This window comes from Cupressus sempervirens, chromosome 7 (assembly GCF_028749045.1).
Source record: "Cupressus sempervirens isolate cs-2001-9-10 chromosome 7, ASM2874904v1, whole genome shotgun sequence".
NCBI classification, from domain to species: domain Eukaryota; kingdom Viridiplantae; phylum Streptophyta; class Pinopsida; order Cupressales; family Cupressaceae; genus Cupressus; species Cupressus sempervirens.
In genome coordinates, this window is record NC_143124.1 from 422950564 (window position 1) to 422968884 (window position 18321).

Sequence of the window (18321 nt, forward strand, 5' to 3'; positions counted from 1 at the left end):
CAAATTTTTGTTAAAAATTGTAACTAATTTAATTTCCCCCTTCATACAATACTACTTATTTATTTAAGTAGTTGAAAAAGTTTATCATCAACAAATTTTTGTTAAAAATTGTAATTAATTTAATTTCCCTCTTCATACAATACTACTTCAGTGAACCATAAAAACATAAAGACAAAAACTTTGACAAAAAGGCCCTTGTCAATTTTCCTTTTTCAACTAAATCAAATATTCATTATTATGCCTCTATGACCTTTACCATTTCCTTCGACTCACCATCGTCCAACAGTCTTATATTCTTCGTGCTCATGCATTTCTATGAAACAAAATATAATGTGTTTCCCTACATCCTCGGTGCCTAGTGCTCACCAGTCTATGTGAAAACCACAATCTCAATCATCCATCCAAAATCATTAAAATTAAATACAATAAGCGTCGGCCCGAAACTTTAAGAATAGACGATTTTGGATGCGAAAGTCACTGTTCAAATCTGTAGAACATAACTCATAAACTAGTTTATTTATTTAATTCTTCTCGAGGTTTGAGTACATTAACAGATTTCTTTTTCCCTTGCAACAATTTAGAGAGGAAAACAAAACAAGGGATGGCAGGCATGGCTTCAGATCAAGGCAAGGCAATAGTGGACGAACTAAACAAGCTGACCGTAGAGCAGGTGAGACAGGTGAAGGAGCAGGTGGACGGAGAGGTGGGTCTTCTTCAGGACAGCCTAAGCCGTATTAGAACTGCTGCCATTCGCTATGAAATGGCTGAAAAGGCTCTTCACAATTTTTCTCAGCATCCTCCAGGTTAACATCCTTGGTTATGGTTCGTTTTATTAATAAATATAAATTTCTTTCCAGCCATTTACGTCTCAAATGCGTTGTTGCCATAGCTATTTCAAGTGGGTGCGATTAATTTTATTCTCTTATCACCCATATCTGTTCTAAATGCTATCCACTCATTAATTCATAATTTCAGGCTAGTTGCATCGGTTTTATTCCTTCATTACGTATATTTATATAATGGTTAATTCATGGTTTCGAGCGGTTTCATGGATTCTATTCTTATATGGTCCATATCTATTTAAATGGTTTATTGCTACTCATATTGCTCACAATTTCAAGTGGGTTCCGTTTGGATCATCGCTCATCATCCATATCCATTTCACTGTTTAAATACCGCTGTTATTACGGATATCAGGATGACACCTTTGATTTTATTCCCGTCGTTTGCATATGTTTAAATGCTCTACTGCCATTCTTATTTGAGGATTTTAAATGGCCTGCATCGGTTTTATTCCTTGCCAGCTATATTAGTTTAAAAGTTTGAAGCACCTTTGTCAGTCAGGATTTGAACTGGGTTCTGTTTATTTACTTTTCATTTCCAGATAAGGAGTTTTATTCAGGTCTACCTTTAACCTGAAGGCCTAGAGGATTTTGAGAATACCCTCCGAGGTTAAGAAGCTCTACATGCTGCCTTATATATATTGTTCAATAAGCTTTTATACTACTTTGATTTCGATACTTTGAAAATACTTGCCTTAAATCCAATCTCCCCAGTTCGTGTGGCACCGAAGCACACCGAAAACATAATTAGTAGATCTTGAATTTTCACTTGTACATAGTTTAGATTTTTGTCTTTCTGGATATTATGATAAATAAGCTCTATATAGAAAATTTGAAGCAGGTTTTTACTATTAATTTTGTCTTTTAAATCAACAAATGAAGGTTCCACATGCGGTTTGCTTCTTTCCAAACCAAAATTAACTAGATTTGGAACCAGCGAACCTTTCAATGTGTGCCATGCTTGTAAATGCCAACTGCTGTAGCTCCAAAAATTTACAAAAATACCAATATAGACATTGACTAAGGCCATAGATGATGCCATACTGTAAGCCACTAGCAACCTATTAATCTTCTCATCGTAAAGATGGATGAATAATGCAGATCTGTATAGCAGATAAACGTTCAATGGCTGAGGGCCAATGGGAATATGATAGCCTTGACAAGAACAAAAGGAAAATGCAGCCACCAATCAATGTTGCCTGAGAAGCTGAAAAAGTTCCTTTGCCCTGCTGGCTATTGTTGAAAGCTCATGAATTGCCTCGTTTCCTCTGCAAATCTTGTGCCTGCAGTTGAGTATGCTCTCAGTCCTGCTGCCTTCACCATGACATCCAAGCCCACTTGGTCTTCCTGGAGGAATCACAGTTGAATTCCAAGAATTGTGCTTCACGCTATCAGGACATGACCTGACAAAGAATTGCCTCACACTCCTTGTGCAACACTACCTCTGACTATTTTTTCATCACAATTGCAGTTTCACCCCCACAAGGCATATATGTCATGCCTTCTGTTTTCCAGATAACGGCTTACTTTCCTGCCTGCTGGGACTCCAAATCTTCCAGTATGGCATTGATAGGTGCCGAATTTGCAGAGCTATTTGGAAATGGCACAACACAATTGAAGGAATCTGCAGTTTCTGTTTTCTCCATAATGCCGCCGAGGACAAGTTTCTGTTCATATTTCCAAGGAATAAAATGTATCATGTCCATTAAAGCTTTTTTGATCCGATTTCTTAATTAAACTTATGCCTTGCTGAGGAAAGGATTTTCAGGCCGTAGGATTCTGTACTAGCTCAACAATTATGGCAAGACATTGCCAAACTTCTGTTTTGATTTTCTGGTTTGGTATGACTCCACCCTGCTCTTTGACCATGTTCTTAGCCACCAAGCTGATCACCTCTTCTGTGATCGCACAGTGGTCCCTTTTGTGACTAGTTATCTGAAATTGGATCAGGAAAGTTAGTATATTGGCTAACTTTGCTACAATGATTCATTCTTAAAGGCCTCCTAGCACGAAGGCAAGAAGAGTCTCAATTTCCCTTCGGCAAAATCAGACCAATTGTGAGCAAAATAATAGGAATAGAAGTTATCTGGCTGATTTGGACTCCCACTGGACCTCAATAATGATAAACAAAGAACGTTAGGGATGTTTTGACTAGGGCTGCATTTGCCATACTAGCTCAACCACAGCTGATTCTCATTGATTGCAGTAGGGATTCAGGATGTGTGGTCAAATCTGTCACAGAAATGACAAAAATATAGAGCTTGTGGATAGGTGAGTTGGAGCATGTGGGATACTGTCTTTTAAGTCTCTGACATTCTTGGGCTTCATTCGGAGAGTCTCTGGGGATTCTTGGGATATGATTTCTCTTTTGGTATGTTTCATTTTGTAATTATTTGTAATTCTGCAACTTTTTATCAGTCAACAGATCTTGTAAATGTTGGATTTGGGAGTTTGGAAACTCTTAACATTTCTGTGTAGACATTTAGACATCAATTTGTATATTTGAGTAAATGAAAAACTCTAGAAGGAAGTAAACTTCTTTAATCGGGAAGGAGTTAGTGGCTTGAGGATGGGATCTCTCACTATTTTGGAGTTTTCATCCATATTGGTTTCTCTAGATCAAGATTTCGTTTTGTTCCACTTTCATGGTCAGTTATGCATTTCTCTTCTACTAAGATAAACTTACTTGATGTGCATGCACATTAGAGATGGTTTTAGGATTGTTTTCTGCTAGTGTTATATAGACTTCATCAGCTATATCAGTCATTTTGGTTTTTGGAAAAATGGGATTTGTGTTGATAATTCAATAAGTGGGATATCCACCTTGTGTACATATCAGATTGGTGTTAGAGCATATTTTCTTTCGTTGATTTTGATGTGGTTCTGTGTGTTCTGTGTGTTATGTTTGTAGTTTTCAGTTTTGCAGTTGTATGCTCCTAACTAGAATAGGTAGTGCTAGATATCTCTTGGTTTGTTTGTAATGATGTGTTCACTGTAGGATGGATCATACAACTCAGAAGCTTGATCCATGAAAAAGAAGGCAGTTTGGCTCTTGATGACAAAGACTGATTCAGCAAGTTGGAGGATGACATCTCAAATAACCCTCAATGACAGAGCTTGAAAGATTTGATAGGATATTGGAGTTGATCATGGAAAAGCTAGGAGTGCTCATTGAGATGGCAAAACAAACGAAGAGTTGAAAACACAAGAGTTTGGAAACGGATCATCCTTCTTATATGTAAGCTCCACCTGTATTTAGAGTAGAGGAAAACATAGGCATTCATCTATATGTGAGTGAAGTCAATGCTTATATACTTGGCCATTGGATGGACCAATTGGAGGAATCACCTTAAGCTTTTTTGATGGAACCTGCTCTAATACCAACTGAAAAAAAGTTAAAAACACACATACTTATATTGAGGAGGTTGATGAATTGGTATAAGAAAATTAAAACTTCAGCAATTATAAGCATTCCTAAAACAATGAAGAGTCAATCCATACAATTCAAGATCTAACAAAAGGAACATAAGATGTACACTCAAATTTTACGTGAAAATCCTTTTGGGAGAAAATCATGGTAAAACATTGCTTTTTGTAGGAAACTGATTATGAGTTCATAGGCACTGACCCATAGGGGGTTCCAATCCCCTCCACTGAGCTCCGACTCAGCAAGAGACTCCAGAGTCCAAATTCTTTCAATGCACCAAGCCCTCAATCTCTTAGAATAGAAGGTTCCAACCTTTGAAATGCAAGGTAATAATAGTGTTTTAGATCTGCTCTAGATGTACAAATTCTTTTCAAAACATCAACAAAATGTCTGATATTTTCTCATAGATCTGCTTTTCTTGTTCTGTAGGTCTGCTCTTAAAGTAAGAATGATTTTCATTGAATTGATGATAAAATGAATTTCAAATGACATTTATTTATATCCCTTCAAATGCAACCTTTTACCAATGGTCATGGCCGCTCAGCTAGGTCAGCTAGCAATTTTTATTTATTTAAAATATCCTTTTCTAAGTAAGTCAGCCAAAAAAGAAGTCACAAAAAAGTAGATTGATCAAAAAGCAACTCACAAAAAATAAATCGCCCAAAAAAGCAACTCCTAGTAAATAGGTCGTCAAAAAGCACTTGTGAAAAAACAAGTCAGCCAAAAAACCCATGATGATATCATCCAAAATAAAATATTCCTTCTGCTTTAAATAATTCAACTTGAAAGCCATTGATTGGCCCTTTGACATGTTAGGAACCTGTGTGTTCCTTCTGTTTATTTTGTTAGAGTAGAGTTGTTGGACGCATATGCTTTGTAAGTCGTCCCGTGAGTTTATTTTATTATCCCACATGCATAGGTAGTATTACTTTTCTAGATCGTACCCAGTATATAAGAATAGGTTGAGGCCCTTGATGGGCACGGACGAATTTATTGTATTGAGCTTGCTCAAAGGAGGTTACCCCCTCGAAGTGGCCTGCGATCAGTAGATTCATTCTGAGTTCTGCTATCACTTTGTATTCTGTTATTTCGAGCATTCTCACGATATTGCTATAAGGAGGTTCTTCTCATCTAGTATCAGAGCACTCTCTTGGGCTCGCTGGGTGGAAATTACATCAAATTTTTTTTTTCTGTCGTGGCCTTCAGGTTCCTCTCACTTCTAATATCTCTTGTTATTGCAATAACTCTTTTCAGTTGTTCTGTCTGTGAGTGAATTTTTCTAAGTCGACTGTTCAGAGGAAGAGGAAAAAAAAAAAAAAAAAAAAAAAAAAAAAAAAAAAAAAAAAAAAGAAGAAAAAGAGTAAAAATTTTTCTGTTTTTTAGTCGTAGCTTCCTTGTTTGCTTTCTGTTTCTGCTCATACTTCCGCAGAACGTCTGCAATATCATTTCGCATACTTCCTTCCTTGGCGACCCAACCCCAAATTTTACATATCAAAGCCCTAAATTCCTCATTTATCTAATTTTAGGGTTTGCCCTATCTTTTTCACCTCTCATCCAATCGCCACCAAACTGAGCCACAAGATTCAATTCCTCATTTTGCTCCCTTATCCCTCTTGAACTGTTCGCCTCATTTCGCCTCCCTACCCTTGAAACCCTCATTTTTCTTTTTCCCTTGTCCCTAGATAGTCTCCCACCACTCGTCGAACACCCATTTCCTATATGAGTTTTACCCAAATCCAAGTTTGCCGTAACTAAAAAAGTTTTTGTTTCTCATCTTCTACCCATTTCAAAAAAAAAAAAAAAAAAAAAAAAAAAAAAAAAAAAAAAAAAAAAAAAAACCTTGTTTTATGGTTGTTACGCGTACAGGAGCAAAAATCATGGAAGAGGAAATTGCATCCCTCAAAACCAGACTTCAAGATCTGGATGACAAAATTCTGGGTCTTAACTTTCAGCAGTCAGCCATGAGCCGAAACCATTCAGGAGATACTGGGTCCTCTTCTGGCAATTTCCGTGGACCAAAGCTTGATTTTCCACGCTTCGATGGTTCTGATCCGACTGGATGGATCTATAGGGCAGAGCAGTATTTCAGCTTGCATAATACTTTGGATAACCACAAAGTCTCCCTTGCATCTTTTCATTTGGAACATGAAGCTCTTCAATGGTTCCGTTGGTACATCAAGGCTAATGTAGGCCCAACGTGGAGCGAATTGTGCACCCTCATTTTGGAGCGCTTTGGCCCTAGTTCCTTTGATGATTTCACAGGAGCACTCACTAAACTGCGTCAAACAGGCACTGTAAGAGAATACCAGACAGAGTTTGAAAAATTAGCTAATCACACAGAGGGCTTGTCTGATGAATTCTTCCGTAGTTGTTTTGTCAGTGGTCTGAAGGATGCACTTCGCTCAGAAGTCAAAATGTTTCGACCTACTACAATGATGGAAGCCCTTGGGTTGGCTAAGTTAGCGGAAGACAAGATTAGTGCTCTACAACGCTCCAGATCTAATTTTGTTCCATTCAGAAATACAGGTTCTCACAACCCTCCAGTCATACCAGCTCCCAGAACTACTCCGATCAAGCACTTGTCTGAAACAGAGATGCGAGTTAGGCGAGACAAAGGGCTTTGTTATAATTGTGATGAGAAATGGTCTCGGGGCCATAGATGTGTTCAGCAAAAGCTCTATCTCTTGGATGTGGATTCTCCACCGGAACTGGAAGAATATGTAGATGCTCAGGAAACAGTGGATGCTGAGGTTGAGCCTCACCAGCCTGAACCTCCTTCCCCAGAAGCTCCACCAGAGATATCTGTCCATGCTTTGGCAGGAGTCACTACTCCACAAACCATGCGGGTCCAGGGTTTCTTCAAGAAGATCCCTCTTACTATACTCATTGATTCTGGTAGCACTCATAACTTCATTGATCCACGAATAGCCAAACAGGCTGATTGCTTTATCCATCCCTGCTCTAGCTTTGAAGTCATGATTGCCAATGGGGGCACTTTACCTTGTAAAGGGAAATGTCGCAATGTGCGTCTCTCTATTGGAGATTATAACATGCGCTCTGACATGTTTGCCTTACCCTTAGGTGGCTGTGATGTGGTTTTGGGTGCCCAATGGTTACGCACTCTTGGCCCCATTCTCTGGGATTTTGCTGAACTTTGGATGCAGTTTTCAGCCGAGGGGCACCAACACACTTTGAAAGGCTTACAACCAGGGTCTCTCAGCATCATCAGTTCACACCGTATGGAAAAACTTCTTAAGAAGAATTCACATGGTGTCATCGCTCAGCTCCATTCCATTCAGATGCAGCCATCAGCAGTCTCTAGCACTCCTGCCGATCTCCAACACATTTTGGACAAGTATTCTGGTATATTTGCTGAACCTGTGGGATTACCTCCTTCTCGTCCAGAGGACCACCGTATTCAGCTCCTTCCTGGCAGTGTTCCGCCCAACATCAGGCCCTACCGCTACCCATTTCATCAGAAGACCGAAATCGAGATACTTGTCCGTGACTTACTGAAGCAAGGTATTATTCGCCCTAGTACCAGTTCCTTTTCTTCTCCAGTTCTGCTTGTTCGCAAAAAAGATGGGTCATGGCGACTCTGCATTGATTTCCGAGCACTTAATCATCTCACTATAAAGGACAAGTTTCCCATTCCAGTTGTTGATGAACTTCTTGATGAACTTCATGGGGCTCATTTTTTCTCCAAGTTAGATCTTCGTTCTGGGTATCATCAAATTCGGGTTAATGAGGAGGATATACCTAAAACTGCCTTCCGCACACATGATGGTCACTATGAATTTTTAGTCATGCCCTTTGGCCTCACGAATGCTCCTTCAATATTTCAGGCAGTGATGAATAACATATTTCGACCATACCTCCGGAAATTCATTCTAGTCTTCTTTGATGATATCCTCATATATAGCAAAACTTGGGCTGAGCATCTCCATCATCTGGAGCTTGTCTTGCAACTTCTCTCTGATCATCAACTCTATGCAAAACTATCTAAATGTGTGTTTGGCCAGGAGGAAGTGGAGTATCTCGGGCATATTGTTGCACACCATGGAGTGCGGGTGGATCCTACAAAAATAGATGCCATGAAAACTTGGCCGCATCCTAAAACTCTCAAGAGCCTTCGGGGTTTTTTGGGGTTGACTGGCTACTACCGCAAGTTTGTCAAAGATTACGGGAAAATTGCAGCACCATTGACAGCTCTGTTAAAAAAGGATGCCTTCTCCTGGACCCCTGTTGCTGAGACTGCATTTGAACAACTGAAACAGGCTATGTGCAGTACACCTGTTCTCGCGATGCCAGATTTTTCCAAACCCTTCACTATTGAGAGTGATGCTTGCGGCAATGGATTGGGTGCTGTTCTCCTACAAGATGACCATCCTATTGCGTTCACTAGCAAAGCCCTCTCTGGTAAGAATCTAGCCCTCTCTACTTATGAAAAAGAAATGATGGCTATTTTGCATGCTGTACAGAAGTGGCGGCCATACCTCTTAGGGAGTCATTTTTGCATCAGAACCGATCACCAAAGTCTGAAATACTTCCTGGAACAACGGGTATCCTCTCCTACACAACAGAAATGGGTCAGCAAACTCATGGGGTATGATTATGAGATCACCTACAAGAAGGGTAAGGAGAATATTGTGGCAGATGCTCTTTCTCGCACATTTGATAATCAAGCTTCCCTTTCCGCTATTTCTAAGCCCATTCCCAATTGGTTAGCGTCTGTTCAGCAGGGCTATGACAGTGACTCTTCTTTATCTCAAATCATTCACCAGCTAGCCAATAATCCTTCTGCTATACCACATTACTCTTGGGATGGTTCTTCTCTTCGATACAAGGGTCGGCTAGTGCTTCCTCAGAACCCAGCTCTACATCAAGCTATTTTTTATGAACTCCATGCTTCTCCTTCAGCAGGGCACTCAGGCTTCCTCAAAACTTATGAGCGAGCAAGGAGAAACTTCTTTTGGAAAGGAATGAAACAGACGATTCAACAGATGGTGGCTGAATGTGATACTTGCCAACGCCACAAGGGTGAAACGACCCTCCTTCCTGGCTTGCTCGAACCATTGCCCATCCCTACACGGATTTGGACTGATATTTCTATGGATTTCATTGAAGGGCTTCCTAAATCCGGTGGCAAAACAGTGATCTTGGTTGTGGTTGATCGTCTCTCGAAATATAGTCATTTTTGTGCCCTCAGCCACCCCTATACTGCCTCCTCTATTGCACAAATCTTCATGGACCAGATATTTCGTCTTCATGGACTCCCTTCTTCCATTGTCTCTGATCGTGATGCAACTTTTACCAGTCATTTTTGGACTGAACTGTTTCAGAAAACTGGCACCAAACTGAAGATGAGTTCGGGCTATCACCCACAAACTGATGGTCAAACGGAAATTGTCAATAAATGCTTGGAAACTTATCTTCGTTGCTTCACTTCCGAACAGCAACATCAGTGGGCCAAGTGGCTCCCTTTAGCTGAATGGTGGTACAATACCTCTTACCACACTGCCTCTAAAATGACTCCATATGAAGCAGTCTATGGTCAGGCACCTCCAGTGCTCCTTCCCTACACTCCCAACAGCTCACCAGTCCAGGCAGTTGACATAGTTCTCCGCAGCAGGGATCAGATTCTTCGTACCTTACAGGATAATCTTCACATGGCCCGTAATCGGATGAAACAACAAGCAGATCAACACCGTTCTGAGCGCTCATTTCAAGTTGGGGATATGGTTTTTCTTCGTCTACAGCCATACAAACAATCCTCCCTAAAGCTGAAAGGGCGTCATAAGCTGGCCCCAAAATTTTATGGGCCTTATCAGGTTCTGCAGAAGATTGGTTCAGTTGCTTATAAACTGGAACTTCCTCCTTCTTCCCGCATTCATCCAGTCTTTCATGTTTCTTGTCTAAAGAAAGTTCTGGGTACCACTGTCAGAGCACAAACTACTCTCCCTGAAATGGATACGGAAGGATCCATTATCCTGGAGCCGGTGGCAATCATTGACCAGCGCACTCGCCAGCTTCGTTCTCGCTCCATCTCTGAGGTCTTGATTCAGTGGCATGGCATGCAACCAGAGGATGCTACCTGGGAACCCCTTCTTCAGATTCAACAACAATTTCCACACCTTAAGCTTTGAGGACAAAGCTTTTTTCTAAGGGAGAGGGGATGTTAGGAACCTGTGTGTTCCTTCTGTTTATTTTGTTAGAGTAGAGTTGTTGGACGCATATGCTTTGTAAGTCGTCCCGTGAGTTTATTTTATTATCCCACATGCATAGGTAGTATTACTTTTCTAGATCGTACCCAGTATATAAGAATAGGTTGAGGCCCTTGATGGGCACGGACGAATTTATTGTATTGAGCTTGCTCAAAGGAGGTTACCCCCTCGAAGTGGCCTGCGATCAGTAGATTCATTCTGAGTTCTGCTATCACTTTGTATTCTGTTATTTCGAGCATTCTCACGATATTGCTATAAGGAGGTTCTTCTCATGACATCAATGACAACAATCTTGGCACCTTTGACATCCATGACAATATTCCAGCAATCATGATGTTCTATCGATTAATCATTAAAGTAGATACCAACCCATTGATATAACCATATAGAACAATGTCTATGAAAACAAAAATCAACATGCATAATACTCATGTAGTAATATCCAATGTAGGTAATCATGAAACCATTTGGCAAAAGTTATAGTAATGTCAAGGTAACATGTAGTTGTAAAGGGTTGCAGGAGGATGGGCCTCACATGTAGTTATAAAGTAATGTCGAGATTTTGAACTATGGTTAGAACAATAGTTAGAAAGTTTACTGAATACTTGATGCTTTGCTAAATACTCGTTGTTTTTACTCAAAATGAGTACCCACAGAGCATAGGTCAGAGGAGACAAATTTTGAACATGTATTTTGTGATGTGCCCTATTTGAAAGAGGATTTCAGATGGATATTCCTGAGTGCTGGGCATCTGGGTGCATCCGGATACTCACTGCGAGTGCTTTTTCTCCTTGTGGGTGCATCCAGATGCACATTCGAACACACCAGACCAACATCCCGCACCATGATGCCCCAGCATCTTGATTTGTGGACAGGATGCACCCACTTGGTAACTAAGCATTCAGATGATTTTTAGCATTTAAAAAAAAAAAAAACACCTTTTTTAATAAAAGTCCTTTTGCCAAAGTGACAATGTAATGGGCCCGCAACGTTCAAATTTGTATTCGCGAATGGTAAAATTCAAATGAAGTTTGACATGGAAAAAAACTTACCAAAAAAATGTGTTTAAATATGTTCAAAATTGTCATTTTAATAAAAATAAAAATATCATGTTTTATATATCAAATAAATATTATAATATTTTAAAATTATAAGTCTAATATTTAAATTAAGTTTCGCTATATATTATAATAAACATATTAAATTTTTTAAATATTATAATATTTTAAAATTAGAAGTCTAATATTTAAATTAAGTTTCGCTAAATATTATAATAAACATATTAATTTTTTTTTTGATCGGTAAAAGGCTGTAGCCATATTATTTATATTGATTAAATAAAAAAATTTACATTGACTCCGTTCAAACGGGCACTGGTAGGAAAGAACAGAGAAGAAAACCTCAAGTCTTGCTTGAGACATTTGTCCTATACACTTTTACATCATAAAAGGGGCAATACCCCAGTTTACAAGTTTTTTAGAATTATCATTTCTTTACAATGATTTACTTGTATATGTTTTTTGTACAATTGCTTTGATTACATTTTCAACTTGAAAGGTTTTCCTTTCATTGTGATTCCATATTTACTTTTTAGGGAAATTTGAACTCTTTATTAATTTTTGCTTGACTAGGTGGATCCTTTCATCTGAATTTTTTTAGCTTTGATATTGTTTCTTTCTTCATAACCACTGTATTTTGTTACAAAATTCACACTCATTTAAACTGTTAGTCTAAATAAGGAAAACCACAGAAATGTTTAAACCTTTCTTTGCCATGTAATTGGGGGTATTTAATTTATAAGACTACAAATATATCAATGGCTAAAGACACTATCAATTTAGAGTTTTCTAAACAATATAGAAATCTAAAAGATAGAAGGGAGAGAGATAAAATAATATAAATCTTCATTACCATTTCTTATCTTATTACTCTGAGTGCTGAAATAATGGACCAGTATTCATTTAAATTTATTAATGTTAAAACTGTTTGAAAAAGGGAAGAAATATTGACAAGGGTCAGCATAATGACAAGATATCCAACAAAGCCATTGCTATTTTACTGATTATTGTTATGATTAGAAGATTTATGCCAGATCTTGTTCTATCTTGATTATCTTTCCTACTTAATTTTGATTGAAAGTTTATCCATTTTTTGAATTTAAATTAGTTCTCCAAATTTCTGATTGGATTTATCAATGGTGCGTTCTTCTTAGGTTATTAAGCTTAAATACTTACTTTGTCTACTTTGATTTTATTCAATCAAGATGTTGCTTTACTCATTAAAATGTTGTCCCCTGGTACAGCTTCTATTTACTTTTAAGTTTTATATTCTGACTTTTTTGTTTCTTAATTGAGATTTTGAGGTGCTAACATGTTCATCACTATGTTCTGAACCTCTAATTAGATTATACTCTTTGATTCATCCTCCTCTGCTATTGGATTCTGATCACAAACAATTTCGTTTTATTCCGAATATCTTTCCTAGTCTATACCCAATTCTGAGGCTATATGAACTATAAGAAATCAATTTAAGAACTGTATTCTATTAACTTTCAAAATGATACAATACAAAAACAGTGTGTGCTGTATAAACTCATGACAACAATTTACTACAAACATCTATTGGGAATAGTTGATATATATCGCCCTGCATAGTTTGTACATTAATACTATCTGAAATCAAAATTCCTGATACAGATAAACCAAGGGATCCTCTTGGCAAACCAAATAACAGCCAAGGAACAAGGGAAACTACATAAGAAAGACATCCTACCACTGATTTAAAATGGTTTCCCTGGGGTTGCCCTTAAGAAAATTGATCAAAGCCTTCCATGAAAAGGGCAGTAGTCCAAAAAGATGCTCAAAACCCCTGCCTGTCAGCCAGAAAACTAACACCAATTGAGGCAACAAAAAACCCCAAACAAAGGACCCCTGAGGATATAAGTAAAACACAAGAAAGGAGGCTGAACACGTTATATATCTTCCTCAAGCTTCCAGTAGATCATGATCATATTATCTGCTGGATTTATACAAATTCGGTAGAGAGAAGTCAAGTCTTCTAAGGTCTTCGAAAACTACCCTAGGCTCAATGTAAGAGTCAAAGATGTGAAGATAATGAAGCGACCATCCGTTATCCTGGGCCTTAACAATACCCCTCCAATGCAACAAAAAATTTATACTAGCCTCCATCTTAGGCCATATCTGGTTGAAGTGGTTAACATCTCTGATATACAGAACCAAATGCCTAATTACATAAGCTTGCTCCAAACTTCCTGGGGGGTTAGCCATGTAAATTTTTGCAAAAGGAAACCCAAGACTGCTTCTTCAAGCACTTGTAACCAAATAGGGTCAAAAATATTAGAGGATAGCCGAATGATCTCCCACTGACCTATATGAGCTCTAAACATGCAAGCTATAAAAGACCCTATAACATCACTATTGGTACGCCAGGTATAACCATAATCAAAGGACCTTTCCCCTAAAGCCCCACTTACAACAACCCTAGTCATATTATCGACAAGATTTAGAATCCTATTCCAACGCTCTGGTTTTATTGAATCCATGAATGCCATAGTTCTGGCTTCCAATGCATGATACAGAGAAATAGTAGGTTCCATTTTAACCTAAGGAGAAAAGGACAAAATGATAGTGATAGATGAACAAACGAAAAATCTTAAATAGATCGATGAGTTAACTCAGCCTTCAATAAGAGCCTAGATGATTCTAGATTAGTAATCATGAATACAACCACGACACTAATGCCCATACTTTAACATGATGACGCTCTAGTCTAGGAGTTCATAAAGATAGGTAGGATATTTATATAGGTTGAGATGTTCACGCAATATTCTTGAATTTTTACTTTATAATATATTTGGATATTATAAAAGTAGATACTAATAGTTGATTATAATCCTAAGGGGATACGTATAGAAAATAGATAAGAGTATCAAAACAAAGCATTAGTATTCGTTTTACTTAGGTTATTTTGAATAGAGAAGGATCTCATACTACCGAATGTTTCCTGATGCCTGAATAGTAATGTTTTCTCCATCCACACCCCTGTTTGCTAGGTGATCTGCTTTTTTATTTCCCTCTCGATAAATATGAAGAAATCTTGTTTTCTCAAACTTATCTGTAATATTTAGAACTATCTCTAGTTTAAAGTTAATAATCCAATTTGGCGTCGTTCTTTTTCTTAGTGCATTGATGATAATTTGAGAGTCCCCTTCGATGATTAGTCTTCTTATTCCTAATTTAGGCTCTGATTAAGTTCTTCCTATAGCGCTTCTAATTCAGCTATATTATTCATTGCCATACCTATTGGTTTAGCTTTCTTTAGTATCCATTCACCCGACTCTGAGCAAATGATACCTGCTTCTCCTGGATTTCCTCTTGATGCTCCATCCAAATTTAGTTTATTTTCATCCAATTGGTGGCAGTTCCCATCTACAATCCTTTCGGGCTTGTAGATTTTTCTTTAGATAAGTTAAAGGAGGATTGATTAAATTGATCCAATTCTTTTTCATTTCAGTGTCCCAATTTGAAAGGTTCCTTCTTCTTTTATAACTTTTCTTAGGTGACTATTCATAACCTCCATTATGCAAGTTTCTACTTTATTGAGAAGGGAGGGAATATTGAGTTTTGAATTTACAAAAATACGCCTGCTTCTTTCTTTCCAAATTTCCCTTAAGAGGATAGAAGGGGAGATACTCCACAATTTACCATATACCTCACTTTTGCTCTCTACAGGCCAGTTAATTAGATGATCCTCTAAATTATCTAGTAATGAAGAAGACCAATTTAACATTTTGCTAAGCCATCTCCAATAGACTTACGTGTATGGGCATTGATATAATATATGTTCTGCTGTTTCTAAGTTTTCTTTACAAAGTGAGCATCTAGAGGGCCCCTCAAAGCCTATCTTCCTAAACCTGTCAGCTGTTGGTATTCTCTTTTGAGATGCTGCCCAAAGGAACATTACTTTTTTTGGCAAGCATGCGGAGTCCCAACATAGCTTAAGGGGATGCATGCTTTTTCCCATCTTTGTGGTGAGATTTAAGTTTATATCCTTTCTTTACACTATATTGACCATCTTTAGAAGCACCCTATATTAGTCTATCCTCTCTATTTTTATGATTGATCTGTTGTTGCTTGAGAAGCTACTCAAAGATTAGTTTTTCTTCATTCATTATTTCTATACCTTCTAAAGATCTCCATTTCCACAGATCCTCCCCATTTACCCATTCCAATTTTTTGTAGTTAACTAATTGCTTACCCCATAGGTTCACAAGGGAGTTTCTTATATTAATAGGTATGTTGAGAAAGTCTAGGGGAGGGTACACATTTGAGGAATCCTCCCAGAGTAAAGCTTTGTTTCCATTTCTTGAATCCCAGGTTAAGAATTTGCTAATAAGCTGTTGGTGTTTCATCATAAAGTTCCATATCTTTGACCTTTTGGGAGGATTTCTTATTCTGAATAAAGATGTTGGATCAGTATAGTTTAAATATTTATGATACAGGTTCTTAGCCCATTTACTATTTCTTTCTTGGTACATTTGCCATACTAATTTTGCTCCTAATGCTTCATTTTGCCAATTTAGGTAATTGATGCCTAATCCTCCCAATTCATTACGTTTGTGTATACTTTCCCACTTTATAAGTGCTAATTTCTTTTTCTCTTCCAATCCTTTCTAGAAGAAATTTCAGAGTTTTCCTTCTAGTTTTTTATTCACACCCTTAGGTAAGGGTAGACTTGGGATGGCTGATAGAACCACTTTGATTTTCAAAGTTCTTCTTGCCTTGGTTAATCATCTCCCTTTCCAATTTTCCATTTTCTTGTCCACTTTTTCTAAGATATTATTCCATGTTTTAGATCTTTTTGTATGTTTTTCTAAATATATCCCTAGATACTTACTTGGGAAGGAACCCTTTTCGTATCTCATTTCTCTACATATGGCATCCTCAACTTCCTGTACTGTATTGATGAAGAATATCTCTGACTGTTCTGCATTTACCTTTTGCCTAGATGCTCTCGTGTATTCTTGTATAATCTGTTTGAAGTTTTGTACTTCTATTATTGTACTTTCCCTTGGAAGAATCGTGTCATCTACGAATTGTCGATGAGAGACATTCGAGATATTTTCTGCTACAATTACTCCTTTAAGTAAACATATTATGTTTAATGTATAAAATAAAAATGTGTTAAAATTTTCTATATTAAATAAAATTATTTTATAATAAAAATTTAAAATGTGTTTCAAACTTACGCTTAGAGCTCTCTTGTCTTTTAATGGCCCGATGAGCCTGCTCAATGTTGTTGGTGGTGCATAGGATCATGTAGACAAGATGCCTCAAGAGTGTAAAGGGTGTGTACCTTGGCCAATGATTTCTTTGCATGATTTCACAAATAATATCATCTTCTACAACTCTAGTGAGGGAAAAACAGATGGAGATGTGCCCCTGTCCGAAACAATTCCTTGACTATTGTGTCCTCATCACGAATATGTTGAAGGTTGTGCCATTGGGAAGCGTTTCTGTCAATGATTGTATCTTCTTGTTCTAGCACTACCTTGGATAAGTAATTTGTCACCATGTTTGCTTCTTGGAACACATGGCTTAGTGTGTAGTTTGGAATGCCAATGAGTTGCTCTTTGATAAGATCAATGCATGTGCAAATTTCCAACTTGGGATGCAACTTGAAGTGATGGCATGGATGATAATTTTTGAATTCCTCTCAATGTTGATGGCACAACTAACAAACCCAAATGAACACAAATTCCATTTCAAAATTTTATCGTACTAGCAAATCGGTTCCTTAAACCTGAATCTGAATCTGAACCTGAACTAACAGCTTTGGTATTATGTCTATTTTTATGATCATGATTCATCATTGCCCTATTACTTTCTTAGAATTTAGTTTGATGGGATTTGGAGGTAAACACCAAAACGATGTTGAGGGTAGCACCTTGCAAGGTCTGAGGGTGAGAGAGAGAGTTAGAGAGAGGAGATAGAGAGAGAGTGATAGGGAGAGAGACTATTCTAGTGTGATAGCAAGATAAAGAGAGTGAGATAGAGAGAAAGAATGTTGATAGGAGCATGTTGATTACTGTAAATTGACTAAGTTAATTTTTTTATAAGATCTGAAACCTAGAATTTGCATCAAAACTCCTAGAGATCTGAAGCCACTCCCAAAATCCTACCAATATACATGAATATAACATAAAGTGCATTACTTATACTTAAATGTTATATTTTGATGAAGAGAATGAGATTGAGTTGAAGACAAAGACGGGGAAATAAATGTTATACTTCATGTGTATTCTAGGGGCATGCAATAAACCAAAAAAGCATTGAAATCATGTTAGTTTTGTAGAAAAAAAGCTGAGTCGTATGCCTAGATTTGCCAAGGCTCAGCAAGTCTGGGGAAGTCTCTAGTCTTTTTGATTCTAGCAAAAACTTGGTAGAGTTTGAGTGCAAGCCTCAGAAACTCACTACCTTTTCCCTACCTTGTGATTCACCGAGTACTTGCAAGTCTGGTCGAGTCTCATTTCTATACTATCCTACTACCCTACTACGCTATCACCATCTGACATACAAAAACATGTCAATATACTTTTTTCTCAGTCAAACTTTTCTCATCATCTGCCATTGTAAATGACTCTCCAACCACCCCATGCTGCTTCTTGTCTCTTGCTGCTATAATGCCCATCTCCTTGAGGAAGTCCAATTGTGCGTTTCTTTGAGTTCACTGGTGGTCTTCATTGAAGGTCATGCCAAAGATAAAGAATAGTACAAGGGGGCTGTTATAGTGCTGATAGATTCTTAAC

The 18321-nt window shown here is 37.8% G+C and overlaps 1 protein-coding gene across 2 annotated transcripts in view; it reads left to right on the top strand.

Moving 5' to 3' along the window:
* Nucleotides 1-214: 214 nt before the first annotated feature.
* PFD5 (prefoldin 5) overlaps nt 215-18321 on the top strand; it is a 52205-nt gene continuing 34098 nt past the window's right edge. Inside the window, exon 1 of one of the 2 annotated variants that reach the window (XM_089791611.1) lies at nt 215-803. In XM_089791611.1, coding sequence (XP_089647737.1) covers nt 602-803 — 202 coding nt within the window. In that variant the 5' untranslated portion in view covers nt 215-601. The remainder of the gene's footprint in view (nt 804-18321) is intronic. The other variant, XM_089791612.1, reaches the window with a different exon arrangement.